This window comes from Schistocerca nitens, chromosome 3 (assembly GCF_023898315.1).
Source record: "Schistocerca nitens isolate TAMUIC-IGC-003100 chromosome 3, iqSchNite1.1, whole genome shotgun sequence".
Lineage (NCBI taxonomy): Eukaryota > Metazoa > Arthropoda > Insecta > Orthoptera > Acrididae > Schistocerca > Schistocerca nitens.
In genome coordinates this window covers 720,367,459-720,394,736 of record NC_064616.1, presented here as the reverse complement: position 1 = coordinate 720,394,736, position 27,278 = coordinate 720,367,459, and the positions used below count along the sequence as shown (strand labels likewise).

The 27,278-nt window shown below is 39.2% G+C and overlaps 1 protein-coding gene across 1 annotated transcript in view; it reads right to left on the bottom strand.

Moving 5' to 3' along the window:
• Positions 1-2,235: 2,235 nt before the first annotated feature.
• The window catches only part of LOC126249405 (palmitoleoyl-protein carboxylesterase NOTUM), a 240,559-nt gene continuing 215,516 nt past the window's right edge, over positions 2,236-27,278 (bottom strand). Inside the window, exon 12 of the mRNA XM_049951059.1 lies at positions 2,236-2,537. Coding sequence (XP_049807016.1) covers positions 2,236-2,537 — 302 coding nt within the window. The remainder of the gene's footprint in view (positions 2,538-27,278) is intronic.

Below are 27,278 nucleotides of genomic sequence, written 5' to 3'. Positions count from 1 at the left end.
GCAAAATGAGAGAAATTTGAACATATGCAGATGCTTATTGACGATCATAATTCTCACACACTATTCAGAAATGGAACAGAAAAGTTAAGAAATAATACTGTATGCTGAACACCCACCATTACACAAGTTAAGATTGTCTGTGAATCTGTGGAGTATTAAACTAGAAGCAGATACTGAATTCATTTTTACAAACTAGCGTAGATGTTTTAGGCCTGAATGAGGTAACAACTGACTAGTGTCCACAAATATGCTACAATGAAATACCAAAACCCTTAAAATAAAATACATTACAAAGTAAACAGACTTTCACCATAACACTATGCAAGAACTGTAATAACCAAAGTTACAAGTTGAATCTTCACTTAATAACTATTGGTAAATATTCACTTACAATAGTAAACTACAACATATACGGAAAATAAGAAGTCATGGGTGGATATAAAATCAGAGTGTAAATAGGAGTCACTGTATGAGGGATACACTGACAAACATCACATACACCCTAATTTCTAGCACAAAGTAACATCAATACTAACATACAGATCAAACAATATATGGATGCCTTATGGAATTTCTATCTGTTATTTTGGTGCTGTTTTGATATGTCATTCTGGAAGTTGTAGTTATCTAGAGCATAGTGCAACACATAGCACTAGTTACGAGCTCTTGGTATGGTATACTTTGTCTGCTGCTATGGTTAAAAACTCTTATGTACTCCAGCAATAACTGTAATCTTTCTTTTTTATTTGTACACTGGTATGTTTGCAGACAAAAATCAAGGGTTACCTGATGATAGCCTCATAAGGTAAAAACAGATCTGTAAGAAATAAATACTAATGGAACAAACACAGTTTATCTGAATTTCACTGTCAAGTGAACTTTACATCTTGTTCAGGACAAGAACAAGACAGATTATTACCTTTTTAAGAAATTATTTTATCTGCAATGAAAAATGTTTATACAATGACCACAACAAGAATATTAGACATGAAAAAAGAATTTTTCATTTATCTGAAGAATAAAGTTTTGGTATCTGTCCACATAATACTTTCTTTTATACAGTTGTTTGAATGATCATGATGCTTTGCTGGTGGTATGTATCTCATGCTTTCTTTTCATTTTTCATATTTCCTTCTATTTAAGGCATTTTTGTCATTTTTCATGTTATCGAATCTTCTGAAGTTAAACAAAAATGGTGTAACACTTTTTTTGATAAATGAAATGCATTTTTGTTTAAAGTTAAAACTAAGAGCTATATTAGTAACTGATGTACTCAAACTGCTGAAAACATTTATATTTCTTTTCTATGTGACATTATTTTGATCCATCATTTATTTACAATTGTTGCTAAAGCTTAACAAGTGAAAAATCATTACAAACTGACTAGAGGATCAACACAAATAATAGCATTACTACATTAAGTAATTTTGCCGTTGCTCAAGTTTTAAAGCTGATGTAACAATCTATATTATTCTTTAAATGCGGTTAGATTAAATCAGTTAAACATTACAGTATTAATTATTACAGCTTCAGTACTCTAGCAAAGAAAATCACATGATAACATGAGACACAGCATCACAACATAATATGATCCTGAGTTGTGTATCATGACTTAACCAACAGCTACTCCATAAACTTCAAAAACACATACATCTCAAGGTTTGAACCATTTACTGAATAAAGTGTTTTAAAATTAATTACTTTTGTAGTTTTAATTTCTCATAACTATATTAACAATGAAACTATCAACTGTATCATAAAAATGATTCCCTTTGTATCTAACATGTACCAATAACTTCAGATACTGCTTTTGATTCAAATTTAAACACTTCTTCATTAATAAGTGACAATACTATAATTAATATAACAGCGGTAAACTGTAAGTATTTTCTTCACTTTTACTTTCCCTATTGCAGAATTGACTGTAAAGTGTTTGTGTACATTTATTGACATAAACATGATTTTTCAAGCCTTTTGTGTTCCTTTTATTTTACCAAATAAAAGACAGGAAGTTTTGGTGATGACTAACTAAATAATAATACAGCAAGGAACTGCTCTGAAGATTTCTGACACACAGTATTTTGTAAGTTGAGTTGTAATGCAATGCAACTCATGTTGATCATTTTAGTTTTCTTTTTATTCCTGTTTTATGGATGGAGAAAACTAATTCCATTTCTAATATAGTTAATATAGTACAGTATATCCAACATTATTTACATTACACTTGTACATGTTTCAGTTAGCTTGTTGTGTAAGTAACTGAAGCAATTCCTCATGATCCATATTGTTAAGTGTATGAATGTCAATATCAAGTGCATTTGCAACATTCACCATGTCAAGGCCAAATGATTTTAACAATTCAATGAAGTCCATTTCTTCTCCTGTATAAGGGTTCTGCAGTTTTGGACATGAATGATTGCATTGTGGCCACGAACACCTTTCTATTATATGATAATGACATGAGTCATTAGAATCTCTGGAGTTCTGATGTGTGTGTGATGCATATCTTGGTGAACGCATGCAGTTGTGCTGCCTTCCTGTGGAAAAATGAGAAATAAATTATGTAATTAGAAGATTCAATGCACCAAATTAAAAATGAAGGTTATGGTATTGTATTTGAGACTGAATGTGTGTTCCTATCACCAATATCAGAAAAAAAATAGAGCAGGACCAATTGCATATCAATAGCAAAATAGAGTTAATGAATGTGAAATATACCTATCTGAGATATGAAGAAGATGATCATTTGGCTCATTTTAGCTCCTATAAATAATTTACAACCACATGTTATTTCAACCCATAATCAATAACAAAGTGTGGCATTTCATTCAAAACAACTGAGTAAACACAAAGTGACATGTTAGGAATTTATTTTGTCATATATTGTGAACAATCTTGAGGAAAATTTGTGAAAAACATTTTGACAGCTATGAAACTTTCAAAACTCATCATCATTAGGTTAATACATTTACAAGCAAGTAGCTAAACAGAGAAACCAATACTTGTTTTAAGACCAATATACTCAAATAACCTGCCAGAACAACTGTAAAATGTAATTTTCACATGTAGCAATGTGATGCAGTGATGAAGATCCTGGATTCCTATTTTGTACGAAGGTAGATTTCAATTTTCCTTGGGTGAACCTAATTTATATCTTCTTTCTTTTCACAAATTATTTGGAAGAAATGTGGAGAAAATTGCTTTGCATTCTAGACTCACACAGCTTAACATTAACACAGCTTCATTAGCATTGGCAGATCGTTGAATTCTATTACTTTTAACCCCCCCCCCCCTCTCTCTCCCCCTCTCCCCATCCAAACTGACCTTAGAAGGCCCAATGGTACCAACCAACTGCTGTGTAATCCTCAGCTGATATGTGTCACTGGTTGGTTGGTTGGTTTGGGGAAGGAGACCAGACAGCAAGGCCATCGGTCTCATCGGATTAGGGAAGGACGGGGAAGGAAGTCAGCCATGCCCTTTGAAAGGAACCATCCCGGCATTTGCCTGGAGCGATTTAGGGAAATCACGGAAAACCTAAATCAGGATGGCCGGACGCGGGATTGAACCGTTGTCCTCCCGAATGCGAGTCCAGTGTCTAACCACTGCGCCACCGCGATCGGTATGCGTCACTGGATGCAAATACAGAGGGGCATGGTCCATGCACTGTTCTACTGGCCATTGTCAGTTTTCATGACCGGAGCTGCTACTTCTCCATCAGGTAGCTCCTCAATTAGCCTCACAGGTGCTGAGTGCACCACACTTACCAACAGCACTCAGCAGACTCTGATGGTCACCCATCTAAATGCTAGCTAAGTCCAACGGTGCTTAACTTCTGTGATCTGACAGGAAACTGGGTTACCACTATGGCCAGTTGGCTTTTAACAAACCAAATCTTCATAAAATACCTCATAATGTGTAATTAGTGCTGATATTTCTTGGTGATAAGTTTATATTGAGGAACACTCAGTCCAACACATTTTTCATATTTTAACTTGCTTCTTTAATGCTTCTGTCATTCATGGCCATTTACTACGTATTAGAACATTTTGGCACAAAATTAATTTAGCACTATTTAGCTTCCTGAAACTCAACGACAACTGAAATGTGCTACCTTCATGATGAAAATTTGTTACTGGAATCTGTTAACAGAGTTAGTGCTGTGATTTCTTGAACATTGTCCCATCTGAGACAATGGTACACCATTTGGGTTTTCACTTTTTTTATTAGATTTCTTATGATAGTCCAAAATGACATCAGTAAGCTACAATAATTAAGTAAGTATATCATTAATCTAGTAAGGTAAAATATTAGGATCTTGTATAAAATGGCTTTAATTTTTCTGTAACTATATCTCTCCTTATTTCTTTATAAATGACATCTGAACCTCTCAAATGACAATGAAAGGAAAGATTTCTAAGCAGTAAGAGTCTGTGAAGAATGTAGTGCTAGTCCAGCACATTGCTTAAAAAGCAGCAGTACTGCCACAATTTCCAGTGCATCAGTGTTCACACCACTCCTCTCTTCCAACTGTTGTCTCCTCTCTGCTGGTGATATAAAGTAATTCAGTTTTACAGCTGGTGCTCTCAAGAGTAATGAATAGTCCAGCTCAACTGTTACAGCAGCAAACATTACACATTCTCTTGAAGGTTATAAAGGTGTGAGAAGTCAGCAATATCCTCAGACATTCACTGTCACTGATAACTAGATGCATAGGAAGTTGCATATGTATTTCAGCATGCAATGAATATAAATGAAATCACATGGAATTTCAGTCTGTATATGGAAGAGTTTGGGTGAGTTTACACTGAAAGTTGTTGCTGGATCCATATACTGTGCACCAGACTGATCTGCAGAAATAACTGAAAACTTTAGAGAATGCCTCAGTTCATTAACAAATATTTCCCCGCTCATACTGTAATCATTTGAAAAAGTTTTAGCCACTCTACAATCAATTATAAAAATTAAAATGTTGTAAGTAGTGGATGAAATAAAGCTCCTTCTGAAACAGTTCTAAAAGCTTTCTCAGGAAAACTGCCTAGGACAGATAATTCTGATCCATGATAGAAAATGTTAGGTTTGCTGAAGCAAACAGAGGTAATCTCTTGGAGAATGTTTACACTGAAATTCAGATCTTGGACCATGATACATTTGTAGCAAGGCTTGAAGGACTACATGAATCAAGAAGAAAGATCCTCATAAGAAGTAAATTTGATAAGGATAGTGTCAGTTTATTTCTCTGGTAGAGAATGTTTCCCTGTATATATATATATATATATATATATATATATATATATATATATGAATATAACAGAGGGAAACATTCCACGTGGAAAAAATATATCTAAAAAGAAAGATGATGAGACTTACCAAACAAAAGCGCTGGCAGGTCGATAGACACACAAACAAACACAAATATACACACAAAATTCAAGCTTTCGCAACAAACTGTTGCCTCATCAGGAAAGAGGGAAGGAGAGGGAAAGACGAAAGGATGTGGGTTTTAAGGGAGAGGGTAAGGAGTCATTCCAATCCCGGGAGCGGAAAGACTTACCTTAGGGGGAAAAAAGGACAGGTATACACTCGCACACACACACATATCCATCCACACATACAGACACAAGCAGACGTATTTCAAACTACGTGAGGATGTATTAAAAGTAGTGGTATGGTGGTGGCAGATTATGGAAATGAGGCTAACAATTGTCTGGTGGAGAAATAATAACGTTAAAACCTGTGGGAAGCGGCTAAAAATGATCGGTGACGTGAAAAAACGGAAATCGAAATAAAGCAAAAGTTATTAAAACTAGCCGAAAAGGTTGTTTAATAGCTGAAAGGAACTGTTTGTGAACTAGAAACGGTGGATTTTATAGCAGTAGCGGAAGAAAAAATTTTTTGTTATGGTTTGGAAGTGGGTTACGTATTATTACGTATTGTTGAGTATATATCGGCGGGATAAAATTGTATAGTGGATTACGGTAAAAAGGAGAAGGTGAATACAAAGGGAAACTACTGGCAAAAACAGAAGGAGGAAATAAGACGACAGAAAAGACTTCGAAATGTAACAGTGACAATAACAAACGTCATTGTTGGGTTCAAATTAATGATATGAATATAACAGAGGGAAACATTCCACGTGGAAAAAATATATCTAAAAAGAAAGATGATGAGACTTACCAAACAAAAGCGCTGGCAGGTCGATAGACACACAAACAAACACAAATATACACACAAAATTCAAGCTTTCGCAACAAACTGTTGCCTCATCAGGAAAGAGGGAAGGAGAGGGAAAGACGAAAGGATGTGGGTTTTAAGGGAGAGGGTAAGGAGTCATTCCAATCCCGGGAGCGGAAAGACTTACCTTAGGGGGAAAAAAGGACAGGTATACACTCGCACACACACACATATCCATCCACACATACAGACACAAGCAGACGTATTTCAATACGTCTGCTTGTGTCTGTATGTGTGGATGGATATGTGTGTGTGTGCGAGTGTATACCTGTCCTTTTTTCCCCCTAAGGTAAGTCTTTCCGCTCCCGGGATTGGAATGACTCCTTACCCTCTCCCTTAAAACCCACATCCTTTCGTCTTTCCCTCTCCTTCCCTCTTTCCTGATGAGGCAACAGTTTGTTGCGAAAGCTTGAATTTTGTGTGTATATTTGTGTTTGTTTGTGTGTCTATCGACCTGCCAGCGCTTTTGTTTGGTAAGTCTCATCATCTTTCTTTTTAGATATATATATATATATATATATATATATATATATATATATATATATATATATATATATATATATATATATAAAAAGAAAGATGATGAGACTTACCAAACAAAAGCGCTGGACACAAACAAACACAAATATACACACAAAATTCAAGCTTTCGCAACAAACTGTTGCCTCATCAGGAAAGAGGGAAGGAGAGGGAAAGACGAAAGGATGTGGGTTTTAAGGGAGAGGGTAAGGAGTCATTCCAATCCCAGGAGCGGAAAGACTTACCTTAGGGGGAAAAAAGGACAGGTATACACTCGCACACACACACACACATATCCATCCACACATACAGACACATATGTCTGCTTGTGTCTGTATGTGTGGATGGATATGTGTGTGTGTGTGCGAGTGTATACCTGTCCTTTTTTCCCCCTAAGGTAAGTCTTTCCGCTCCCGGGATTGGAATGACTCCTTACCCTCTCCCTTAAAACCCACATCCTTTCGTCTTTCCCTCTCCTTCCCTCTTTCCTGATGAGGCAACAGTTTGTTGCGAAAGCTTGAATTTTGTGTGTATATTTGTGTTTGTTTGTGTGTCTATCGACCTGCCAGCGCTTTTGTTTGGTAAGTCTCATCATCTTTCTTTTTAGATATATTTTTTCCACGTGCAATGTTTCCCTCTGTTATATATATATATATATATATATATATATATATATATATATATATATATATATATATATATATGCATGGCTGTCTTTACTTAGACGCTACAGCTATGTAAGGTGGGTGACCTTGAAACAGACTTAGTCGCTGGCAGGCAGCAGCGGTGGATCGTGCTCTAGTTCTAACAAAGCGCGATCCGCTGCTAAAAAGGCAGGAAGTGTGGTCAAAGCCCATCCGGTCGGGCACTGATTGGCTGCTGCACATTCTTATCAGCAGCGGCGTCAGCCGCTGCATCACAGCCCGCATGGAGGGGGCCCAGACCTAGTGCTGAGGCAGCTGCACGCTCATTCAACTCGAGGCAGCCGCACAGTACAGACAGCCATGCCTTACTGAAGGAGAAGATATACTAGAAGAGCTAGACTACCAGTGTACAAGAATGTAGATACATTTGATCTTAAACCAAAACAGACTGCTCAACAGCAACTACTTGGAGGACCCATAATTTTTGTAGGATGTAAGATTAATTTTTCTTGCACTACTACAGAGCTTGTGAGTGGTAATTCATGGTTTACTATAGCTATAGTAAGAGGAGGTGATTCACCAAGTGGAGGACTTGAGAGCTATAATGAGAGAGCTATTATAGCTTTTCGTACATTTTCAATAGGTGTAATACCAAAAAAGAATTATGGTACCGCTGTCGTCACAACTGATAAACCATTTTCATTGTATACGAAGAACAGGAGGAAGATCAACGCCAATGAGAGACTTAATGTTTGGTGTAAAATATATATATATATATATATATATATATATATAGAGAGAGAGAGAGAGAGAGAGAGAGAGAGAAACATTCCACGTGGGAAAAATATATCTAAAAACAAAAATGATATTACTTACCAAACAAAAGTGCTGGCAGGTCGATAGACACACAAACAAACACAAACATACACACAAAATTCTAGCTTTCGCAACCAACGGTTGCTTCGTCAGGAAAGAGGGAAGGAGAGGGAAAGATGAAAGGATGTGGGTTTTAAGGGAGAGTGTAAGGAGTCATTCCAATCCCGGGAGTGGAAAGACTTACCTTGGGGGAAAAAAGGTCAGGTATACACTCGCACACACACATATATCCATCCGCACATACACAGACACAAGCAGACATTTGTAAAGGCCTCTGAGATTGGAAACATCCACGTGGGAAACCCAGAACCTCCCACAGAAGAACCACAAGAGTGCCCCACTTGTGACAGGATACTTTCCGGGACTGGACCAGTCTCTGAATGTGGCTCTCCAGTAGGGATACGACTTCCTCAAATCCTGCCCTGAAATGAGATCCATCCTTCATGAAATCCTCCCCACTCCACCAAGAGTGTCTTTCCGCCGTCCACCTAACCTTCATAACCTGTTAGTTCATCCCCATGAAATCCCCAAACCACCTTCCCTACCCTCTGGCTCCTATCCTTGTAACCGCCCCGGGTGTAAAACCTGTCCCATGCACCCTCCCACCACCACCTACTCCAGTCCTGTAACCCGGAAGGTGTACACAATCAAAGGCAGAGCCACATGTGAAAGCACCCACGTGTTTTACCAACTGACCTGCCTACACTGTGATGCATTCTATGTGGCAATGACCAGCAACAAACTGTCCATTCGCATGAATGGACACAGGCAGACAGTGTTTCTTGGTAATGAGGATCACCCTGGGGCTAAACATGCCTTGGTGCACGGCCAGCACATCTTGGCACAGTGTTACACCGTCCGGGTTATCTGGATACTTCCCACCAACACCAACCTATCCGAACTCCGGAGATGGGAACACGCTCTTCAATATATCCTCTCTTCCCGTTACCCACCAGGCGACAATCTCCGCTAATTTCAAGTTGCCGCCACTCATACCTCACCTGTCATTCAACAACATCTTTGCCTCTGCTCTTCCGCTTCGACTGACATCTCTGCCCAAACTCTTTGTCTTTAAATATGTCTGCTTGTGCCTGTATATGTGTGGATGGATATGTGTGTGTGTGTGCGAGTGTATACCCGTCCTTTTTTCCCCCTAAGGTAAGTCTTTCCGCTCCCGGGATTGGAATGACTCCTTATCCTCTCCCTTAAAACCCACATCCTTTCGTCTTTCCCTCTCCTTCCCCTCTTTCCTGATGAGGCAACAGTTTGTTGCGAAAGCTTGAATTTTGTGTGTATATTTGTGTTTGTTTGTGTGTCTATCGACCTGCCAGCGCTTTTGTTTGGTAAGTCTCATCATCTTTCTTTTTATATATATATATATATATATATATATATATATATATATATATATATATATATATATATATATATATTAAAAAAAACAAAAATGATGCGACTTACCAAACGAAAGTGCTGGCAGGTCGATAGACACACAAACAAACACAAACATACACACAAAATTCTAGCTTTCGCAACCAACGGTTGCTTCGTCAGGAAAGAGGGAAGGAGAGGGAAAGATGAAAGGATGTGGGTTTTAAGGGAGAGGGTAATGAGTCATTCCACACCTTCTTCTATGTGACAGCTCCTTCTATGTGACATTATTCTGGTGGAGGCATCGGGTATTGGAACTTACGATAGCGCACATTATTGATGACACAGTGGCTCCCATCAGGCCATGACAGAGCTGCCATTTACGTGATGAGAAACCCGAGTTCAAGCCATATTCAACAAATCACAATCTATTGGAGACAGAAGAAGAAGAGGATGTAACAATGACAGCAACTCTTTGCCACCACACGAGACATCCTTCCGGGTTCTCTGGTTACGATGGTCGAGATTCAAACAAGTGGCTGAAGGTATATGAGTGTATAGCCAAATTTAACAAATGGGATGACACTGTGTGTTTGGCTAACGTGTTTTTCTACGTGGAGGGCACTGCCAAACAATGGTATGAGAACAACAAGGAGAAGTTCACAAGCTGGGAAGTATTCCAGGTGGAACTGCACAAGTATTTTGGCAACACAACAACAGAAGTGCAAGGCTGCAGATAAATTAAAGTGCAGGGTACAGTGTCCAGGAGAAACTACAGTATCCTACATTCAAGATGTCTTGGAGGAGTGTAAAATAGTGGATCCTAGAATGAAGGAGAAAGATAAGGTTGCACATCTCATGAAGGGTATTGCTGAAGACATGTATCAAGCCCTACTCCTGAAGGAGGTTTCAACAGAAGACGACTTCATAAAATGGTGCCATTATATTGGAACAATGCATCAAAAAAGAATTACATGCAAGAAGTTTGAACAGCTTCCAAATGTTGTATCAAAGTCTGTGATGGAGGAAGGAACTGATTTCACAAGTGTTCTTCATCAGACAGTGAAAGAGGAAGTCCAGAAGGTATTTGGATTTCATGGCGAGCAAAAAACCAAGATGCTTCAAGAGGTCATAAGGGAGGAAGTGGAACAGACATTGAACCCAATTTCTCGTCCTTCATTTCCCTTTAAAATGGTGAAAAGGTCAAGACCAATGTGGAGTTATATTCCTACAATGCCACATGAGAACCTGTTTGGGCACCAAGGAAGACTGATGTCTGGAGGACCCAGGATAACCAACCAGTATGTTTACAGGGCGGACGACCAGGACATGTGGTGTGCTATTGTCAAGAAAGGTGGCGGATTTTTGATGATAGCCGCACCAGAAGACAGCAACCCATCTTAGCCGACGCCATCTCCGGGACAATGAAGATGAACAAGAAGATGTGGGTGCAGGATAACGTAGGTCACCATCGCCACAAGTTAGCCACTGGAGAGGATGCTCCCCAACACGCCGACCAAGGTCTCCATCATTGTTTAGAAGCTCCAGTTGATCACCTAGCTGCCGCAACCTGGAAAACTAAAGGGTGCGACCTTGCTTGGAAGTGAGGTCGCTGAAGAAAAAAAAAGCCTCCGCTGTCAATCACTACAAAAATGATAGGGAACTACATCGATATCCTCATGGATGGCCGACCAGCCCAAGCTCTTGTGGACTCTGGAGCCTCATATTCAGTAATTTTGGAAAAGTGCCATTGCCAGTTGCAGGAATCCATATTCGGCAACAACAAATCATCTCTGCTGAAGGTGGCTAATGGGAAATAGGTAAAACCTACAGGAAGATGTGTCATTCATGTGGGTATAAGTGGCCATACACAGCCCTTAGAATTCATCATCTTACAAGAGTGTAGTCACGACATCATTCTCAGATAGGACTTTTTGAAAGCTTGTCAGGCAATTATACATTGTGGTCGCTTGAAGATTATGCTAGACGAGATGAGATACTGTGGACAGGACACGCCCATCTGAGTGTGTGGAGTCTATGCGTGCTGGACGAAGTGATCATTCCTGCAGTCAGCACTAGAAAGGTAATGGTCATGTGTCATGCCATGTATCAACCCATGGGTCTTGTAGTGGAATGTAAGAGAAGCATACCACTGAAGAATAACTTGGTCATCCCAGCCTCTGTCGTCTCATTTAAGAATGGATTCAGTGAATTGTGGATAGTTAACTGCCACCGAGAACTGCAGATCCTTCCAAGACGCATGTGTGTGGCAAAGACTGAACCATTAATTGCAGAACAGCTGAGTGTCATAGAAACCTCCCATGCCAAGTCTGTGGGTGAAATTAGTGTTACCACTATGAGACAAGATCTTCTAGCTTGACTATCACCAGATCTAAGGAACAACAGAAGAAGCTACTTGCCACTCTTGAAGAGTTCTCTGAATGCTTCAATCCACTGGTAAAGAGCACATTAGAGAAATCGATGGTGAAGCACCAGATTAGCACTGGAGACAATCAAACAATAAGCCAGAGAGCATACCATGTGTCAACAATGGAACGCCGAATAATTTGCAATGAGGTAGACAAAATGATGAAGAATGACATCATTCAGCCTTTGCAGAACCCATGGTTGTCACCAGTGGTTCTCGTCAGGAAGAAGGATGGCAGTTAGCGCTTTTGTGTTGATTACAGGAAGCTTAATAAGATAACTAAAAAGGACATTTACCCTCTTCCACAAATTGATGATACACTAGATTGTCTGAAGGGGGCTAAGTTTTTCTCAACCATGGACATGTACTTGGAATACTGGCAAATCGAAGTAGATGAAGCTGATTGTGAGAAAACTGCATTCTTCATCCCTGAGGGCCTATATGAGCTTAAGGTAATGCCATTTGGTTTGTGTAATGCACCAGCAACTTTTGAACGGATGATGAATAATCTTCTAAATCACTTGAAGTGGACAATGTGTCTTTGTTATTTAGATGACATTATAGTGTTCTCAAAGACATTTGATGAACACATAAAAAGACTGAGGGCCATTCTTAAGTGTCTTCAACAAGGCGGACTGAAATTTAATCCAAGAAAGTGTCTCTTTGGAGCAAAAGAAATCAAAATACTTGGAAACCTTGTGTCAAACAAAGATGTGTGGCCAGGCCCAGAAAAGGTGAGATCTATAACGGAATTTCCTATTCGTAAAAGTATTAGAGATGTGAGAAGATTCCTCAGATTATGTTCTTATTATCATCGTTTTATCAAAGACTTTTGTATCAAAGCCAGGCCACTCGACGAGTTGTTAAAAACCAATGCCAAATTTATCTGGGGTGGTGCTCAACAAGATTCTTTCGATGTGCCGTAAAAAGCTCTGATGAATGACCCTGTACTTGGTCTGTACGATGAGAGAGCACCTACAGAACTACACACAGATGCCAGTGGGTATGGGATCAGTGCTGGTCTGGTGCAAATTTTGGATGAAAAAGAGAAGGTGATAGCCTATGCTTTTAGAACACTTACAAAACTTGAGAGAAACTACTCAACTACAGAAAGAGAATGTCTTGCTGTGATCTGTGCCACGTGCAAATTTTTACAATATCTCTATGGAAGGACATTCACAGTTGTTACAGACCATCATTCACTTTGTTGGTTGACAGGTCTTAAGGATCCAACAGGGCGACTCGCCAGGTGAGCATATGTCTTCAGGAGTATGACATTACCATAGTGTACAAAAGTGGAAGAAAACACCAAGCTGCCAACTGTCTCTCAAGAAACCCTGTGAAAGACCATCAAGACATTGATGAAGATAGTGACTGTCTTGCTGCACTCCAGGATCTCTCTGCTAAGCAGATGGAGGACACCAAGATATCTCAAATTATGCTTGCCTCAAACCAGTCAATTCTGCATTACAAAGGGTGTCTTGATGCTTTCAATCAGATAATGTGCCTGCAGAGGAACTATGGTTCAGGTTTGGGTTAATGTTTAATGAATCTCTAGCAAATAAAGACTTAAGGGCACAGTTAAAGACAGTACAGATGCCTCATGCTCTTGAAATAACACCAGTAAAATATCTGAGGAATAGTAGTTGTTGTACAATAGCTACAAAGCAAAGCATAGAAACACAAACAGGCAACTCTTAAACAAAATGTGTTTGGCATACAGAAGAGTATTTTTGAAACGTTCAACAAGTAGTGTGCAAGATCTTGTTGCAGGACCTCTCCCACAAACTTATAAAGTTTGGGTCATTTTAAAAGACTGTCATATTTTAGGCTTCAGTTGGCGAGGAGAGTTAGAGGATCACATGTGTGATTCAAGGTCAAGTGGGCAGAGCAGGTACAGTCAGGTGGATGACAGCATTTTAACAGTTGAGTCCCAGGCTCAGTTGGATGGGAGGTGATGGGCACAAGCTGAGCACCTAATGACATTCTGGGGCTTTCTGGGAGACCGTTTCAACCCAACAAGGCATGAAAATTGAATTTACTGTCATTAATGTTTCACTTCATCTAATAAATCAACAGAAAATCAGACTGCACTACACTGGCCATGTGAATGAGATAAACTCACTGATGCCTGCAGTAAAACCTCTGAAGGTAATGTTTGTCTGCCTAATCAATATTTTCACAATTTTAATGAAGAAGACAAATGCATAGTTATGTTAAGAGGTGATAAGACAAATGAAACATATAAGATACAATTGTAAGCAATGAACATCATATGTTTTTACGTCAAATAGTTTTGATGTGATAATCAATTTTGATATACCAAATAGAGTAATTAAACCAAAACTCAATAACCAACAATGATAAATATATTATGATGACAGCCCTGTGTAATTCCATAATATCCATGTTTGCCTAAATATCTTATATGTAGCAGTAAGATGTAATTATGGAGGGTGTGCTGAAAAATAATGCCTCTGAATTTTTTATGCGAAAACTCTTCTAGATTTTTAAATAATACAAATGTTGTTAACATTCTACATATTTATGCTTCATGTCAGCATATCTGCAGCCCTCTGCCACTAGAGGGCTCTGAATAGTCGAGCGCAACATGGTAGTGTGTATGAGAAACAGCATATTGTAACTGAGTTTCAAATTTGAAGAGTTCGTCCACGCATGGAGCACCATCTCCTTCAGTGTGACAATGCCAGACCACACATGATGGCTGCAACACCTTCAAGGACTTCACTTTGATAATGATGAAAGAGTGAAAGCAGACATGAGGTTGTAGCTGCATCAACAAAGTGAACTATTCTAAAGTGATGGTATCACAAAACTGGTCTCTTGTTGTAATAATTGCCACGGTGAGTATATTGAGAAATAAATATATAGACATGAGAAATAAAGATGTAGACTGTTAATAATCTTTTTTTTTTTTTTTTAAAAAAAAGAGCTTTATGATTTGCCACCTAAGAAACTAGGAGGCATTATCTTTCAGCACAACCTAGTAGTTATAATTTAATTCATTAATTGAAGTTTCTCTTAGTAAAATTACCAGTAATTCAAAAGGGGTGTGGCAAGTACACTATGTGATCAAAAGTATCTAGACACCTGGCTGAAAATGATTTACAAGTTCATGGCGCCCTCCATCGGTAATTCTGGAATTCAATATGGTGTTGACCACTCTTAGCCTTGATGATAGCATCCACTCTTGCAGTCATACGTTCAATCAGGTGCTGGAAGGTTTCTTGGGGAATGGTAGCCCATTCTTCATGGAGTGCTGCACTGAAGAGAGGTATTGATGTTGGTTGGTGAGGCCTGGCACAAAGTCGGCATTCCAAAACATCCCAAAGGTGTTCTATAGGATTCAGGTCAAGACTCTGTGCAGACCAGTCCATTACAGGGACTGTAAGTGTAATCACTTCATCACAGGCCTTGCATTATTAACACGTGCTCAATCACGTTGAACGAAGCAGTCACCATCCCCAAATTGCTCTTCAAGAGTGGAAAGCAAGAAGGTGCTTAAAACATCAATGTAGACCTGTGTTGTGACATTGCTATGCAAAACAACAAGGGGTGCAGGCCCCCTCCATGAAAAACAGGACCACACCATAACATGACCACTTCCAAATTTTACTCTTGGCACTACACATGCTGGCAGATGACGTTCACCAGGCATTCACCATACCCATGCCCTGCCATCATATCGCCACATTGTGTACCGTGATTCGTCACTCCACACAATGTTTTTCCACTGTTCAATCGTCCAATGTTTATGCTCCTTACGCCAAGTGAGGCGTTGTTTGGCATTTACCAGCATGATGTGTGGCTTATGAGCAGCTGCTCGACCGTGAAATCCAAGTTTTCTCACCTCCCACCAAATTGTCATAGTACCTGAGGTGGATCCTGATGCAGTTTGGAATTCCTGTGTGATGTTCTGGACAGATGCCTTCCTATTACACATTACGACCCTCTTCAACTGTCAGCATCTCTGTCTGTTAACAGACGAGGTAGACCTGCATGCTTTTGTGCTGTATGTGTCCCTTTATGTTTCCACTTCAGTATCACATCGGAAACAGTGGCCTAGGGATGTTTAGGAGTGTGGAAATCTGGCATACAGATATATGACACAAGTGACAGCCAATCGCCTGATCACATTCGAAGTCTGTAAGTTCTGCAGAGCGCCCTGTTCTGCTCTCTCACAATGTCTAATGACTACTGAGGTTGCTGATCTGGAGTACCTGGCAATAGGTGGCAGCACAATGCACCTAATATGAAAAACGTATGTTTTTGTGGGTGTCTGGATACTTTTGATCACATGGTGTATAAAGTCTGAATGCACCATTAAAAACAACAGATAAAGATGAGTAAAAGGTAAGGGTTATCTTTGTGGCATAAACCTGTGACTGGTCTATTAGTCGTACTGCAGCCTTTCTGTTTGCCATGGCATTAGGATGGAGAGGGGTTGTAGGTCCCTTGTCTAGGGACCTTTAAACCACAGGAATTATCGACAGCACTCACTTTTACAGCAGGCTGAGTGGACTGGGGACCATCCTGGATGGACTGCAGTGAGGAAAAATTCTCACCCCTATCTGGGATTAAACCTGACACCACCAGGTCCAGATTCTATTGCTCTGCTTGCTACACCACCATGACCCACACTTACTATCAAACCTAGGTTTGTTTCTAATGTTGCAAAATAACTAGCTCAAAAAGCACTTCCTTTCACATATTCCTTGTAAGTTTAAATCTTGTATATTTTGAACGATGGTTCATTTTTAAATAGAGACCGGAAAGGTTTTGCATAGCACTGAATGCTTTTAAGGGCCAGCACAACTGCACCAGTGGTATTTTTCTTGTAGTTGTTTCACATGACAGCTGTCATCTACAGACTGACAACTGGCATGAAGAAAAGGCTGACCACTAGCAATAATATAGAAAAATATAGTTATGCATATCAGGTAATGTAATAACCTTTGACTGCAGGATCAGTTATTCACAACTGTAGTCAGTCATGCCATAAAAACTAGCTGCTAGCAACAATATGTGGCAATACAAAATAAAAGAGATACATAGGCTGTGTGGTAGGTAAAAGCAATTGGCAGGCTTTCATATGTTAATAAGATAGTACAAACTTTCAGTGTGGCCATAAAATAAATGTTTTACTGTGCACTTTTAAAATCTTCATTGAAATAGGATCCATAGTAAGTTTAGCTAACAAGGAACACTGAGCATATACAGGGTGTTACAAAAAGGTACGGCCAAACTTTCAGGAAACATTCCTCACACACAAAGAAAGAAAATATGTTATGTGGACATGTGTCCGGAAACACTTACTTTCCATGTTAGAGCTCATTTTATTACTTCTCTTCAAATCACATTAATCATGGAATGGAAACACACAGCAACAGAACGTACCAGCATGACTTCAAACACTTTCTTACAGGAAATGTTCAAAATGTCCTCCGTTAGCGAGGATACATGCATCCAACCTCCGTCGCATGGAATCCCTGATGCGCTGATGCAGCCCTGGAGAATAGCGTATTGTATCACAGCCGTCCACAATACAAGCATGAAGAGTGTCTGCATTTGGTACCGGGGTTGCGTAGACATGAGCTTTCAAATGCCCCCATAAATGAAAGTCAAGAGGGTTGAGGTCAGGAGAGCGTGGAGGCCATGGAATTGGTCCGCCTCTACCAATCCATCGGTCACCGAATCTGTTGTTGAGAAGCGTACGAACACTTTGACTGAAATGTGCAGGAGCTCCATCGTGCATGAACCACATGTTGTGTCGTACTTGTAAAGGCACATGTTCTAGCAGCACAGGTAGAGTATCCCATATGAAATCATGATAACATGCTGCATTGAGCGTAGGTGCAAGAAACTAAAATGAGCTCTAACATGGAAATTAAGCGTTTCCGGACACATGTCCACATAACATCTTTTCTTTATTTCTGTGTGAGGAATGTTTCCTGAAAGTTTGGCCGTACCTTTTTGTAACACCCTGTACACTCATGAGCAAAAGCATTCAAGATACCTAACTAGTAATGCATAGCACTTCTTTAAACGAGATGATAGTTGCTAAGCTTTCTAATATGGATTGCGTGAGACAGTGGAAGCACTGGATAGCCTTTCTCATACAAGACCATTTTACTGTCACTTACAACTCATGAAGATAGGTCAAACTTGGCTCAATGGCATCCTGGATGGAGTCAATAGGATTAACATCAGATTGCCTGGGGAGCAAAAAAGAGTATGATATCGATGAAGTGTTCCTCCTAACACTCTGACAATTAATGGGGTCTTGCTGAAAATACAGGTTGCTTGTGAGATGCTGTAGGAGAACAAATTATAACACTGATGAGAAACAATGACAGTCATACCAAGAACCCAGTTTCATTTTATGTGAACGTCACCCAAATGAGAATTCTGATCCACATAATGTTGGCACAGAACTTGTAGCACCATCCTCAGAATGAGGTCTCATGTAAAACTTGGTATCTCATGGCACCATCATAAGTAAAGGCAGTCGCTGCCCAATGCATTGAAGAATAGGAGATGTCAGCATAGACACGCCCTCATGTGTTTCCTCATGCTGACACAGGCAGAAAGTTATTTATGTCCAAGTGCAGTGCTGCTCTCCCACAGTCTGTATGTGATCCCCCAGTGTCTCTGTAATCAGTGACCACTTGTAATCAGCACTAATGATGACAGTGCCATCTCAGCACAGATCCAGCTGGGCTCAAATAGAACATTGATTCTGAACTTTGTATTACATTATTGACAGTTGTACTCTGAAGTGAAACAATCTTCCTGCAATAACGAAGTGTTCAGTGAAGGTATCAAATACATGTCATATGTGTGGACACTAATTGTTTACAAATGTAACTATTTACCACAATCAGGCTGTAATAAATAACTAAAAATTTGAGTGTATGCTGTAATATTTGTCTGACCTCCTCCTGAAGTTCTTTAGTTGCTACAACACACCATGGAACTAACAAGTTTCTTCCTAATTTAATAAACAACATTACACTTGAATGCATTCAAATGTTTTCTCAAGGAATAACATAAATGCATATGGTATGAATTCAGTGGTAATCACTGCATTTTGTTGTTAAGAAATGTGGAAAAGTGCCAGTCTGTACAGCTGAAATGTATTATAGAGAAGAATAATCTTAACACAAACAGATTAGTGTGATTTATTCTTCCCCGAAACATTAGTGTGATTTATTCTTCCACAAAACATACTAAACACATGATGATTTCAAAAAATGGTTCAAATGGCTCTGAGCACTATGGGACTCAACTGCTGAGGTCATTAGTCCCCTAGAACTTAGAACTAGTTAAACCTAACTAACCTAAGGACATCACACACATCCATGCCCGAGGCAGGATTCGAACCTGCGACCGTAGCGGTCTCGCGGTTCCAGACTGCAGCGCCAGAACCGTGCGGCCACTTCGGACGGCAACATGCTGATTTTCTCATTCCTGTTGCAACAACATGTTCCATATTGTTAACCACCAGCAATTTAATACAAATCAATTCCCAAAAGCCTTCAATAGAAATTTCACTCCAAACCTTATCACCAAATGTGAATTAAGTTCTTCATGAGTATTGAAATCATCCATGACATACATTGTTTTGAAAAATAACTCAGAGGCTATACACTAATGACCTTTGCTGTATAGTATCGAAACTTCTCCAATATGAATGCCTAAATGTCTGTTTTTGTCTCTGAAGAGGTTAGTCTGTTTCAGATTAGACACATTTAATGTAACTTGCAGAGTCCTACAGGACTCTGTGTTTGATCAAACACTTTTCTCATTTACATTAGTGGCATTAACAATCGTGCACTTAAAAGCTAATTCATTTATGTATGTAGGTTACACACGTACATTGTTAAGCAGTGGAGTGTAACTTTCCGCCATAGCTGAGATCACTTATGCACATATGTCTGGTGGGGCTTGACTCTGAGGTAAGATAATTCACATCCTAGTGGAGGATGAAATTTTCACTACCAGTTATTGGCCAGCATGGGGAGGAGAGGTGTTGGTGTAAAGTTCCTGATTACCAGTCTCTGTGCCAATTTCCTGGATTAAATTCCAAACCTCTCTGCAGTTGTTTCCAGAATGAGATTTTCACTCTGTAGCGGAGACGAGGTACTGGCGGAAGTAAAGCTGTGAGGATGGGGCGTGAACCATGCTTCGGTAGCTCAATTGGTAGAGCACTTGCCTGTGAAAGGCAAAAGTCCCGAGTTCGAGTCTCGGTCCGGCGCACAGTTTTAATCTGCCAGGAAGTTTCTCTCTGCAGTTCTTGCAAAGTGAGAGCATATGACACTGTTGATTGTGATACATCTGTCAGATGGGGATGTTAAGCTCAGCAGCCCCCTTGGTGCTATATGTAGGGAGCAGCCTATGTGTCAGCAATGGGTTTCAACTTTTCTCTTCTCTCACCACCATCATACAACACAAACATAACACCATACTATACATGCATCCATTACACACACCTACACTCTACAAACAAATATGCCACACAGCTTGCACATATCTGCAAGGAAACGTGCTAATGTGTATGGAAGAAGAACACCCTTTCCCACTTGTGGCTGAACCCAAACCGTGGGATGTCCCAGTCAAAAATGCCACACGGCATCTATATTTTTAGTGGAGTGGACACACTCCAAGATACAGTCAATGAAAATACTTCTGATACAAAACCTTGGTTTGAGGCAACATATTACTAAGAAACAGAGACAAAACATGAAGAAGATGTTTCCCCTTATACTACCATAGGCAATACATCAAATTTATTCAACCATACATCAGTACCATACTACAATCATGACCAAATATAAACGTAGTATGTATCAAAAAGGCTTAAGAAAATTGGTTTTTCCTGTAGTCAATCAGAGATAAAACCAATGTAGGTACTTTTAAGGTTGTTTATGTTGCTGTTTGTAGGTCCATACTGAACTATGGCATGATTTTTCGGGAGAAACATCTCTGGATTTAACACAACTTCTATGCTTTAGAAACAAGCATTTGAAATATCAGCATGAAGAAGAATGTAGAATATTGTAAATAAATGACAAAATCTTCTCGGATGAGCAACAAAGTGGCATCACCATCTTGTCACAGCGTTTCAGAGAGTTTTGTACCCATCATCTTCAGGCAAAGTGACTTCACCTGAAGATGATTGATCCAAAACTCATTAAACATTGCAGCAAGATGATACCACCACTAGGCTGACCACACAAGAAGATTTTATCATTGCAATATGCTGAGAAAGCCCACAATCACATATACTGTAAACCAGTATCTGACCTTGAAATCTCACCACTGCCATGCACTTATGAAAACTCAGATAACTTGCTTCACAATACAAGCTACCTGAGATCCAGATCTGGTACAGGTTCATTAATGGTTTATTCAAGATCTAGACCCTGGGCCAAGACACTCTGTCCTCTATGGCCTTAACACATTCATTCCTTTTAAGTTTACCTGGTTCTCTCCAGGTTAGCACACCACCTTCTTAGATACTTAATTCCACCTCTCTTATAGCTGCATGAAATCTCTATCCACCAATGGCACATCTGCTTCACTAGCTGCATTTGCAGTGACCAAACAATCCCTTGCCCAATATGTTGAAGCCCTTAATTAAGGCCTTCACAAAGAGGTATTACCCTCCAAACTTAGTTCTCCAAATGATCTCCTATGCAATATCCACAATTTTCATTAATTCTCAAATCAACACCATAAACCAACTATAAAGGAACAGTCCTCTTACACTTAATATAACCTTAGTCTGTAAAAACTTAACCACATCTTCTGCCAAGGCTTTTACATACATTCATTATATCCTGTGGTGAGGAACTCCCTTTCCAGAATCCTTCTCACCTCTCCCAAATGATATTATACTGCATACTCAATCATTGTAGCATGGAAGTGCTGTAACAAATATGTATGAAAAGGTCTCTTGCAGAATCACAGTTTTGGGGGTTTTGGTGCTCAGATCCTATTTGAGCTAGGAACATGGGGTAAAAAGTTTTTAGTTTAGCCTGCACCATAAGCTATTTGTATACCCATTTAAACATCTGTATTACAATAGCTATGTTACAATCCATTAAGCAAGGCTTGAATGATGAACTGGGGCTGGCACCCAGGCAGATTGTGTGAACTGATTCAGTCCTTTTGCAAAAGATTTTAATTGGGCTGAAATTAATGCTCAGCTTATGGCCCATTTGTATATGCACCATTCAGGTTTTATGCACAAAAAATGTAACCCTCATTTGGATTTTACATGCAAAAACTCTGGCCTGTAGTGAAACTGATGGTTCAAATTTGGTCAATCGATGTATCAGAACTTGATCTAAGATAAAATTTAATTGTCGTTTGTATATTACATGCAAAAAACTCATTTTTCTAAGAGGTTTGTGAAGCATGCCCATTCTTGTACAAATAAGTTTAAACTTTGCATGTAGATACATTGTGGCCCTCTGGTTCTGAGATGAGTCAAAGGACTGAACCACAGACTTCAAAGGTTATGTGAGAAGCTAGGCTGCGACTTTCTAGATTTGCACCATAGGGTTGAGAACTGTAGGGTCCCCCTAAATAGGTCAGGTGTGCACTATGTGTCAGAGGCTGCTACTTAGGTAGCTGACTGCATGTGGGGTGCACACAAGGGTTGTTTAGATTAGGCTAATCTCCATCCAGTCCAGATAATGACAGCAGTAGGAAACCCAGAAGTGTCATTGTAAGATCAAAAGAAGTTCCTCCCACAGGTGACAGTATTAACATTCTAACATTAAACTGCTAAAACATTCACAACAAAGTGCCAGAGTTTGAAGTGTTCATGAAAAGTGATGAAAATCAAATAATACTAGCTACAGAAATCTAGTTAAAACCTGAAATTGATAGCAGTGTCCTTTTTGGGGAAAATTTAAGTGTACATTGAAAGGATAGGCAAATGGGAAATGGGGGTGGTGTATTTGTTGCAGTAGACAAGAAACTCAAATCCACTGAGATAGAAATTGAAGCTGCATGTGAGACTGTTTGGGAAAGATGCACAATCAGGGGTGGGCATAAAATGATAATTACATCTTTCTATCGCTCACCATAAGCAAAACCCTTAGAGAAAATCTCACTTCACTTGTACATAAGTTCCCCAATCATATTGTAATCATTAGTGGAGACTTAAATCATCCAACAATTAATTGGGAAAATTACAGTTTTGTTAGTGGTGGACATTATAAGACATCCTATGGAAGGTTACTAAATGCCTTCTCTGAAAACTATCTAGAACAGATAGTTAGGAATCCCACTCATGATGGAAATATATTGGATGCGTTGGCAACAAATAGGCCTGACGTCTTTGAGGATGTCCACATCGAAACTGGTATCAGTGACCATGATGTAATGGTGGCTACAATGATTACCAAAGTACAAAGGGCAACTAAAACAAGCAGAAAGATAGATACATTCATTAAACTAGATAAAAAATCAGTAGTGGCATATCTCAATGAGGAAGTTGAAACTTTCAGCACAGAGCAGAAGCATATAGAGGAACTCTGGCTCAAGTTTAAAAGAATAATTGACCATGCACTGGATAGATATGTACCCAGTATAATAGGTGAAAAACAGAGCATAGGGCTATTGATAGAGAGATGCTGAATTAAACACATTTGGCTGTCAAGAGAGCAATGCATGATGCTTTGAATGACTAGCATAGCAGAATATCGTCAAATGAAATTTCACAAAATCCAAAGAAATTCTGGTCATATGTAGGAGCTGTTAGTGGCACCAAAGTTAGTTTCCAGCCCCTAGCGAATGAGACAGGAACTGAAATTGAGGGTAACAAAGCAAAAGCTGAAATGCTTAACTCCATTTTCAAATGTTCCTTCACAAAGGAAAACCCAGGAGAATTGCCCCAATTTAATCCTTGTACCACTGAAAGGATGGATGAAATAAATATTAGTGTCAGTGGTGTTGAGAAACAGCTGAAATCATTAAAACTGAATAAAGATCCAGGCACCGGTGGAATCCCTTTCAGCTTCCATAGTGAATTTGCGACTGAGTTAGCCCCTCTTCTAATTATAATCTATCATAGATCCCTCGAACAAAAAACCATGCCCATTTTTCTGAAAGAGGCACAGGTCACACCCATCTACAAGAAGCGTGGTAGAAGTGATCCACAAAACTACTGTCCAATATCTTGACAATGATTTGTTGTAGAATCTTAGAACATATTCTGAGCTCAAACACAATGAGGTATCTTGAACAGAATGACCTTCTCAATGCCAACCAGCATGCATTTCGAAAACACTGATCATGTGAAACCCAACTTACTCTTTTCTCACATGACAAACTGAAAGCTTTGGATCAAGGTAACCATATAGATGCAGTGTTTCTTGATTTCTGAAAAGCATTTGACTCAGTACTGCACCTGCATTTATTGTAAAAAGTATGATCATATGGAGCATCAAGTGAAATTTGTGATTGGATTGAGACTTTTTAGTGGGGAGGACACACCATGTTACCTTGGATGGAGAGTCATTGTCAGATGTAGAAGTAACTTTGGGTGTGCCCCAAGGAAGTGTGCTGGGACCCTTGCTGTTCATGTTATATGTTAATGACTTTACAGACAATAACAGTAAAATCAGGCTTTTTGCAGATGATGCAATAATGAAGTACTATCTGAGAGAAGCTGCATAAATATTCAGTCAGATCTTGATAAGATTTCAACGTGCTGCAGAGATTGGCAACTTGCTCTAAATGTTCAGAAATGTAACATTTTGCACTTCACAAAATGAAGAAATTTGTAGTATCCTATGACTATAATATCAATGAGTTATTACTGAAATTAGCTAACTTGTACAAATACCTGGGGGTAACACTTTGGAGGGATATGAAATGTATTGATCACTTAGGTTCAGTTATGGGTATTGCAGGTCTTAGACTCTGGTTTATTGGTTGAACATTGGGGAAGTGCAAACAGTCTACAAAAGAGATTGCTTACAAATCACTTGTGTGACGAGTTTTAGAATATTGCCCAAGTGTGTTGCACTCATACCATGAAGGACTAACAGAGGATAATGAATGTATGCAGACAAGGGTAGGACGAATGGTCACAGGTTTGTTTAGTCCATGGGAGCATGTCAAAGAGATACTGAAGGAACTGAACTGGCAGACTGTTGAAGATAGATGTAAACTATCATAAAAAAGTCTGTTAACAGAGTTTCAAGAACCACCTTTAAATGATTGTTCTGGGGATATACTACAATCCCATATGTATCACTCATATAGCGATTGTGAGGATAAGATTAGAATAATTACTGCATGCACAGAGGCATTCAAACAATATTTCACTGAGCAAGGTGGCAGAGTGGTTAGCACCATTGGACTTGCATTTGGGAGGACAATGGCTCAAACCCACATCTGGTCATCCTGATTTAGGTTTTCCATTATTTCCTTAGATTGCTTCAGGCAAATGCTGGAATGGATCCTTTGAAAGGGTATGGCTGATTTCCTTCCCAATCCTTCCCTAATCTGCGCTTCTGCTCCATCTGGAATGACCTCATTGTCAATTGCATGTTAAACACTATCTCCTCCTCCTCAAACAATCATTCTGCCCATGCTCCATACATGAATGGAACAAGAAGAAACCCTAATAACTGGTACAATGGGACGTACCCTCTGCCATGCACCTCATGGTGGTTTACAGAGTATATATGTAGATAAATGGATAAAGTCAAAACAAATTTTTTTATCAAATATTTTTTATCTATTGTTGAGATACTATGGTTTAAATTTGAGCTAAATGTAGCACATAAAATCTGTTCTTACAGGAACTGAATGTGTGGAAACAGTTTAAATTAAATCAAATAAATGAAAAATGCATTAATATAATAAAATTGAAAACTCTCTTTCAGAAATCTAGCTTCATTCAGATTTTATGTGCAAAAAACAAGTTTCTTGTCATGCCACAGAGCATGATGCAGTGCACAGCATTCTTGACTCCAATGGCTGCCTCACAACCTGTGCTATCTATATCCTCCCCTCCAATACCAGCTTCTCTGAACTGTATAGATGGGAGTTGTAATATCACATCCTTTGATCTTTCTTGCAATACTCCTGGCCACTGTCCCCACTCCCCCCTCCCCCCATTTTTGTCTCTATGCAACAATTCCTCTACTGTAAAAATGTGCTGCAATTGCCCCTGTCTTCACCAGCATGGACTCACCACTGTCACATTCCCATCCTAGTCTTTCTAGTCTTTTGATGCCTCTTAGTTATCATCCACCCTTCCTTTCACCCACCCTTGTCTTGCCCTCTTCTTTGTTCCCCACTCCCACTCCACAAAACTCAACACCATATCCCATTTGGGTTGCAGCACCAAGACAATGTAGCCATATACATGTGTGTGTGTGTGTGTGTGTGTGTGTGTGTGTGTGTGTGTGTGTGTGTCTTTGTTAGTCCATTAGTTCCAAGGAACAATTTTGTCCAAAAGCTTTTAATGACAATTTAAATATCATTTATGTGCCTGTTGACTTTGCAATGCCTCAGTTATATGGAAGGGAGTAGTTACTTTTATTCAATCCAGTGTTTGAACTACATCCTTTTCATGATCTTAGCAACATTCTTAATCTGTAATAGGAATGTCAGTTCTCTTATGATCAGTACCTAAAGCATGATATTTGACAATTGATGTATTCATAAATCTGCTTATGCCGACAATGCTGTTGTTCTCATTTTAGAAAATTTGTCCACATAGCAACCAAACAACACGAAAAAACCCAAACATAATTCAAATCAGTATGCAAACATACATCATGGAGAAATGTACCTTTTCCTTTTTTCTTTCTATTTCTTATTCTTGTCTTCCTGCTTCTCTGGTAATTATTGTGCTTCTTTCTGCGTCTCCTCCTCCTGTCACCACGACCAGCCTTCAAAGATGCTTCTTTGGAAGTACTGCCAAATCGTATTCTTGGTTGTGTACTCGTATCACTTGCAAGTGAACGAGGTGTTCCTCTGCTTGTCATTGATTTTCTAAAAAAGAATAACTAAGAAGTATATTCAGTGTCTTTCCATAAACTGCTTCTATAATTATGTGATATTTAAGGAATATTTTTAAATTTGCGTGTAAATAATATGAAAGTTTGTATCACTGTAAAATTAGCCTTGCATGGAACATATACATAAGGGAAATT